The following is an 8,313-nucleotide window of genomic DNA, read 5'->3' on the forward strand; positions in this document are numbered from 1 at the left end:
TCACTCAGGTTCCTGTAGTAAGAGCTCTGAAAGAGAAATCAAGAAAATAATACCATTTACAATAGCCACACACAAAAAAACAAAGTACTTAGAAATAAATCTAACCAGAGAAGCATGAAAGTTGTACAAAGAAAACTACAAAATATTATTATAAGAAACCAAGAGGAGAAAGCGGGGGAAAAAGAAAGCGAGAGACCTACATAAGTGGAAGAATATTCCATTGTCATGAGGAAACAAAACCAGACACCAAACTCACTGTCATCGAGTTGACACCAACCCATCGGAACGCGACAGGACAGGGCAGAACTAGATCCCATGGGTTTCAAGGCTGCTATTGTTTACGGAAGTAGGAAGCCTCATCTTTCTCTGGGTTTTGAACTGCTGACCTTGAGGATCACAGTCCAATGCATAATCACTACACCCCCAGGGATCTTTGTTCACGAATAAGAGGGCTTACCATTGTGAAAATGCCAATACTACATGAAGCAATCTATAAATAAAATACAATTATGACCTAGATCTTAACTTTTATCTTTAAAACAATGGAAAAACTAATTATTAACTTCACATGGAGAGGGAAGAGACCCAGGATAAGCAAATAACTTGTTAAGAAGAACAAAGTATGGGGTCTCTTACTTTCCAATTTCAAAACCTATAACACATACACTAGTTAAAATAGCCTCATATTGGTATCATGATGAATATATACACCAATGTAACAGGAAGAGAACTCAAATAAATTCATCCACCTACAGATAACCAATATTTAACAAAGGGACAAGAAACTTTAAGTGGGGAAGAAATAATCTCTTCAACAACTGGTGTTAGCAAAATTGGATCTCTATCTCCAGAAGAATGAAACAGGACCTACCCCACAACTCCTGTACAAAAACAAACTCACAATGGACCAAAGACCTAAATGTAAAACCCAGAGATAAAAGGTCACCAATGAGAAAACAGGGACAACTTAGGGTCCAATGGCCAGGCATTGGCATCCTATTAAATATGAAGATGGAAATACACACAACAGAAGACAAAATAGATGACTGAGACCTACTGAAAATAAGACCCTTATGTCCATCAAAAGAGTAAAAAGAGTCGCTACAGATTGGGAAGCATTTTTTGCAATGACACAATGGACAAGGGACTAATCTCTAAAATCGATTAAAGAACTGTAATACCTCAATAAGTAAATGATAAATAACCCAATTAAAAAGTAGGGAAAGGATATTCACAAATAGTTAGCAATGACAACATCCAAATTGCCAACAAACATGAAAAAATGCTCATGATCATTAGCCATCTGGGAGATGCAAATGACAGTCAAGTTCAGAAAAACAGAAAATAACAAATACTGGGGAGGCAGTGGATAGATTGGAAACCTTATACACAAGTGGTGAGTCTGTAAACATGTGCAACCATGATGAAGAGATATGGCACTAACTCAAACTGGAATAGAAATCCATCTGACCTAGCAATACTTATGCTGGGTACGTATGCTAAAGAACTAAGAGACATAATATGAACAGGCATATGTACATGCATGTTCACTGCAACACTGTCCACAATGGCAAGATGAAAACAGCCCAAATGTCCATCGGTAGAAGAATGGATAAAGAAACTTGGGTATATACACACAATGGAATACTAAGATCTGCAAAAAAACCAAAACCGTGATGAAACCAGGAAGCACCCTATGGCATGGAAGGACCATATCCTGAGTGAAATGAGTCAATCATGAGAGTATAAATATTGTATGAGACCACTGTTATAAGGAAGAAAAGACAAAGATTCTCATACCAAGTTGAGGAGGGCAAGGAAAGGAAGACGAGGCAAAAGGTGAGAGCAGGGGTCAGCAACCTTTTGAGACGGAAGGGCCAATCCTGGCCCTCACAACAATTTAAAATTTACTTGAGTGCCAAAAATATATTTTTACAAACAAATGAGATCATCATTATTTCAATAATATCCTTTAAATTTTTTTCAATTATAATTCAGAGCCACATGTACGTACCAAAAGAGCTGCATATGGCTCTCAGTGCAATTTGCCGACCCCTCGGCTAGAGGGTTGACAGGTGTTTACTTGGTTGAAGGGGAGGATAGTCATCCACAACAGAAGGGAGAGAAAGCCAAGGAGTGGGGGTAGCATAAACTGCGGCAATGTTGATAAGTACTTTGAACTGTTGAAGACAAAACTGATTGCAGAAACTGTACCCAACTCATACTAAAAAAGTTGTTGAAACCAAACCAAACTTTACTGACTCAGATCAAGTGCTCTAGAAGCAGACACTGCCCGAGACAAGACTCACAGTTACACATTCCCATGGGAAATAGTCACAAGGTGTGGAAAGTGGTGTAGGACAGAGCAAGCAGCAAGGGTACAATTTTAGACAATGTCCCATGGAGTGTTACGTCAGCCTGATTGCACAGAAAAACTTTGGCTTGTACATTTCATTTCAGAGTTCCCACCTTCCCCATCCTGGGTTCTGCAATTAAGGTCCGGAATTCAGGGTTGTTCTGAGTATAGGATCTGAGGTGAGCAGAGATGTGATCCAATTGTTTTCTCCAGTACCCTAAGGAAACATAGAAAGAATTTAGTCGTTTGAATACGAGTAGTCAACACACATTGTGGTGCCTTGCTGATTCAAACAATGGCACCAGTGTGCCCCTATGAGCTCTAATCTTTGAGACACAGAACATGTCATATAACACTCACTTTGTTAGCCCTTAAAAAAATTTCAGGATATTTTAATGTACTGTTAACTAGGCTGAGATAAAGGAAGTGCACACTGGCTTCATTCAAAGAGTTTGTTTTATGCTAAATATTTAGGTCAAGCTATATTTCACATGGTATCCTTTGATCCAAAGATCTATTTGAACAGTGCAAATTACATGAACGTGGGGTTTTTCCCAAGTATCGCTGCACCTTTATTAGAAACTGCATAGCAGGCAGTTCCAATTTGTTATCTTAAAGAGGGGCCAGAAATACGAGTTACTATACAATAAATAAAGTGCCCTGTTGGTGTAGTGGGCTGTGTTTGAATTGCTAGCCGCGAGCTCAGCTGCTGGAGCCCATCTGCTGCTCTGCAAGAGAAAGATGAGACTTTCTGTTCGCATGAAGGTGGATGGCCTGAAACGCGCAGGAGAAGTTCCACTCTGTCCTACAGCGCCTCTAAGAGTTGTGACTGACGGACTGGCCGTGAGTTTGGTACAATTAGAGATTCAAGTTTCTGAAACTCAAAATGGGTTTGTCAGTGTTCAGAGTCCTTTTTTAAGACTAAATCTTCCAGTTATAAGATGGCACAACTTCTCCACGGGTGCACAGAAACTCTTAAAAGTTAGAATTTTTCTTAAAAAGAAGCCTTTCTTAAAAAGAACCTCATCTCTGAAAGCTATAACATTGACTTTTATATATAAAAATGTGTTCTGAAAGAGGAAAATTTAGATATTTTTCCCAAGAGTTTTATTGGCACGTAATTTACATATCATACAATTCAATAGTTGAAACATATCAAGAAAAATTGTACAATCATTATCACATCCATTTTAGAACATTCTCTCCCACCCCATGGTTGAATTGCCTTTGAAAATGAGTTGTACCTGGATTATGGGTGTAATACCACTAATATGAATGTGAAAAGCATATATAGTTAGATAATACTCCTTGTATATTCCAATAAATCTTACTGAACTATAAAAGCAAATAAATAAAAAGGAAAAATATTAGTTGTGCAAGAAAATGTAGATCTAAAAGATATTCATGAACATTACTATGAAGTCTTACATTTTCAACATTCTAAATTGCCCTTAAACTTTCCATGCATGTGCCTTTTTTTCTTTTCCAGTCTTCTCAAGCTGTGTTATGAGTCGGCGGTACCCAACTTGCAGTCTGTATATATCACACAGCATACTTCAGCAAAAGGAAAACCCTGCTGCCATTCAATGGATTCTAACTCATTGATTTCCCAACCCTAAAACTGGTGCATGTGAATCACTGATCTTATGATGGGGACCTCAACGCATAAAGAACTAGCCAGCACAGGTCCATACGCAGTTTCCCTTTAAAGCCCCTTAAAATCTACTTCTTTTTCAAATATTTCTTACTTTTTTTTCTTATCCTGTAATTTGTGGGTGTTAAATCTTCTCATATTTAGAACTGGGATGATTAATGAATACATTAGTACAATTTTAATAGTTGAAATTATAGTGGAAAACCCTATCTAACTCGAGCTGATGCACTCTATCCAGGGCAGTTTTTTGAATCAGCACCCCAAATAACCCAGACGCAGTCCTAAAAACTAAGACAAGAAAAAAATATTTTTTAATAATTTATAATTCTTCTGTAGCTAAAAAATGATAGCATGCATCCTCAGAATGATTAGTTTTCATTGTCAAGCTTTGTGATGGCTTTACTTCCAGAACCTCAACTACATACTAAGCCAAGTTTCATTGTTACAGGCTTTTTGTATACAAAATTAATTACATAATGGAATTCCTGGGTGGTGCAACTGGTTAAGCCCTCAATTACTAACCAAAAGGTATGTGGTTCAAACCCAGCCAGGGTCTGCTCAGAAGGCAGGCCTGGTGATCTGCTTCTGAAAAGTCACAGCCTTCAAAGCTCTGTGGAACAGAGTTTTGCTCTATACGCGTGAGCTAGCCATGAGTCAGAAACGATTCAATGGCACAGCACAGAATATCATAGGCTCTCAAAAGGATAACGTTTTATTGCCCCACACGAAGTCTTTTTTCCCTTTTAAACCATATTGAGATATAATTTAGATAATAAATATATTACAGAGGTTGAGGTTTGGCAAATGTTCACACCTATGTAGGTTCAATGTCAATGGACAGCAAGAACATTTCCATTACTCTACAAGTCCCCTGGGGCTCCTAAGCAGTCCACACAGGGCTTTCCACACATCTGAATTAGTTGCCACCTTTTAAAACTGAGAGTCTCCTCAAGCTGAGGTGGCTGTGCGCTTTGGCTGCTTAAAGAGGAACTTCTTGGGGGGAATATTTTCTGGCCCACATAACCCTAAGTTTGTCTTCAAGATGCTTTCAATTCATCCCTTCTCTGAATACAATCTTCCTCAGACGGGGAGCTGCTCTTCTCCCCAAGGTTGTGGGCATCTGTCTCAGAAGCTCTATTTGTATCTTGTGGCATCTGGGAGTGTGGAGGGCCGTCACATTGGGGCTGCTCTGTCTGGACTCATGCTGGGCGTCCAGCAGTATTTTCTCCATATGACCATTACACCTAGACACCAAGACAGGGACACTGCCCTATATTCATTCCGCAGCATAGACATCTTCTGCTTCTTTTAAGTGGATGCACGCTGCTCACCAAAGACAGGAGGTCACTGTGTCAAGTAAGAACAGAGCGTCCTGCCACTGCATACACACCAAACTGGACCCTCCCACTGACTACGAAGTCACCGTCTTGGACAATGAGTTTTCCTTCAGACTGCAATTGTGATCCACTTCCAACGTCATTCTTTAAAAAGATGGAAAAACAATTACCAACTTTTTGTGGAAAGAAGCAAAGCAGTCCTAAAGATCAACAAAAAAGTAAGCAGCTTCTCAAAGGTTGACATCTCAAAACCTGCTGCACAGCCAGGAGAGACAAGAGAGCCTGGTATAGTGACAGATACACAGATTAGTGGAACAGACCTGAGAACCCAGAAGTAAATCTGTCCACCTCCAGGCAGCTGATCTTTGCAAAAGGGCCTAAACAAATTATATTATGAAGAGATCGTTTCTTTAACAAATGTGCTGGCAAAGCTGAATATGACTGCAAAAATATGAAATAGGACCCATATCTCACACCGTACCCAAAACAACCTCAAGATAGTCCACAGACCTCAATGCAAAACCTATAGCTATAAAGACCATAATTAAAAACATAGGGACAAACTTAGTGGTCAAAATATATGGTATAAACACACCGTCAAACATAATTTAAAACATACACAGAAGACAAAATAGATGATTATTGCAGTTGTTAATGCCATTAAGTCAGTTCCAACACACAGTAACTTTTGTACAACAGAACAAAACACTACCTGGTCCCACACCATCCTCACAATTGTTCTTATGTGTGACCCCATTGTTGCAGTCACTGTGTCAATCCATCTAATTGTGGGCCTTCCTCTTTTTCACTGTCCCTCTACTTTCCCAAGAATGATGTCCTTCTCCAGGGACTGGTCTCTCCTGATAACCTGTCTAAAGCATATAAGATGAAGTCCTGTCATGAGCTTTCTGGCTGTACTTCTTACAAGACAGATTTGTTTTTTCTTTTGGTACTTTCAATATTCTTTGCCAACACCATAGTTCTTCAAGTGAATCGATTTTTCTTTGGTCTTCCTTACACAATGTCCAACTTTCACATGCATATGGGGCAACTGAAAATACCAGGTCTTGGGTGAGGTATACCTTAGACCTCAAAGTACCATCCTTTCATTTCAACAATTTAAAGAGGTCCCAGATGACTTATTAAAAATAAGACACTTCACTAGAGAGGTAAAAAGAGAACCAAGAGATAGGGGAACATTTTTTTGGCAATGGCATATTGGACAAAAGACTAACCTCTAAAATTTATAGAAGCCTTCAACAGCTTTAGAAGAGACAAATAATCCAATTTTAAAATACAGGATATAGACAGATACTTCACCAAAGAAGACATTGAGGTGGTCAACAAATGTATGAAGAAATAAATGCTCACAAACTTTAACCATTCAAAGGTATAAATCAATATAAAACAATCAGATACCATTTCACCCTAGCATTAATAGCTAAGTTAAAAAAATAAATAAAACAAATTTTGGTGAGGGTGTGAAGGCTGGAACCCATCCACTCTGCGGGGGGGAATCTAAAGTGGTGCAATCACTGTGGAAGTGGTATAGTGCTTCCACAAAAAGTGGGGAATAGAAATACCATATGCCCGAGCAACCTCACTTAGTCTAGATCCTAGAGAACCAAGGGCCGTGACACAAACAGATGTATGCAAAGCCTGTTCACAGAAGCAATATTCATCACCGCACAGATGGAAACCACCTAAATGTCCATCAGCGGAAGAAGGGACAAGCCTTATTACATATACAAAATAGGATACTATGCAAAGAATGATGATGAAACTGTGAAACACCTGTGACATCGATGGATTTGGAAGATACTATGGCTGAGTGAAATAAGTGAATCGCAAAACAGTAAATATTGTATAAGGTCACTATTATAAAAACAAACAAAGACAAAAAAAAACAAACCAAGAAAGGATTTTAACGCGAAAAGAAACATTCTTTGAGATGGAGAAGGCACGGCAGCAGCAGCTTGGGGGGTTGCAGTGGGCTTGTGAATCACACAGTTCTCAGCGTTCCTGCAGACTATGCTGCTTGCTCCATTCCAAAAGAGATGTGACTTTTACCAGAAGCCACGTATTCCCCAACCAAACCAATGTCTGTCAATGCATTTCTCTCTCCTCTTTTACTGATCCTGTTGGCCAAATGTCTCAAGAAAGCAGACACAACAGACTGGCTGCCAGCCTTGCCCTGGTGTCTTTAGCAAGATAATAAAACTAATAGTGGGAGGCCACTCCCAGATTTCTTTGACGGCTGCTTTCCTGATACAAGCCCACCCCCACCTGACATGCACAGGGGACAGGGGCATGGTGAATACGGGCTCCAAGCGCTTCCCTAGTGGCCATTCGTCCTGCTGGCCTTTGTTTCCTTCTACCTGGCAGGGAAGCTACATTGCTTATCACAAGGCCAAGGGGCAACCCTAGAGGCTCTGCACCTGTCACCACTGCTTTATGCAGTTGGAACCACCCTGTCTTGCCCATGACTACAAGCGAGATGTCCACTGTCAAGATGTCCCCCCAGCTGGATCCCTGATTGGCCTGGCTTTTGCCTACGTATTTGCTAGAAATTGGATCTACCGTGGTGAATATGTGACTCAGCTGCTCCTACATCAAAAACAAGGCAGAATTTCTGGTCATTTTACTCCCAAGAGGTAAAGTGACGTGTCATGCCTGGTTGAGTGCCGCCTCAGTATGATCACACAGTCTGGCTGCTTTAGGCGTGGGTAACCAGTAGCAGTCTGCGCACATGCTCTCATGAGAGACATCTATGTAGTGTCCTCCAGAAGCTTATATATATGGTTCACCTTGGAATCCCATATCTACAGTGCTTTTTCTTTTCTTTTAAAAATCATTTTACTGGGGGCTCATATAACTCTTATAACCATACATACATCCATTGTGTCAAGCACATTTGTACATTTGTTGCCATCATCATTCTCAAAACATTTGCTTTCTACTTGAGC

General features: G+C 39.9%; 1 protein-coding gene across 1 annotated transcript in view; it reads right to left on the minus strand.

Moving 5' to 3' along the window:
• The window catches only part of DZANK1 (double zinc ribbon and ankyrin repeat domains 1), a 98,297-nt gene that overhangs the window by 14,009 nt on the left and 75,975 nt on the right, over positions 1–8,313 (minus strand). The window contains exon 14 of the mRNA XM_045295174.1: positions 2,470–2,573. Within this exon, the coding sequence (XP_045151109.1) occupies positions 2,470–2,573 (104 nt within the window). The remainder of the gene's footprint in view (positions 1–2,469; positions 2,574–8,313) is intronic.

This window comes from Echinops telfairi, unplaced genomic scaffold (assembly GCF_000313985.2).
Source record: "Echinops telfairi isolate 266 unplaced genomic scaffold, ASM31398v2 ScPeMD7_5592;HRSCAF=6446, whole genome shotgun sequence".
In the NCBI taxonomy this organism is placed as follows: Eukaryota; Metazoa; Chordata; class Mammalia; order Afrosoricida; family Tenrecidae; genus Echinops; species Echinops telfairi.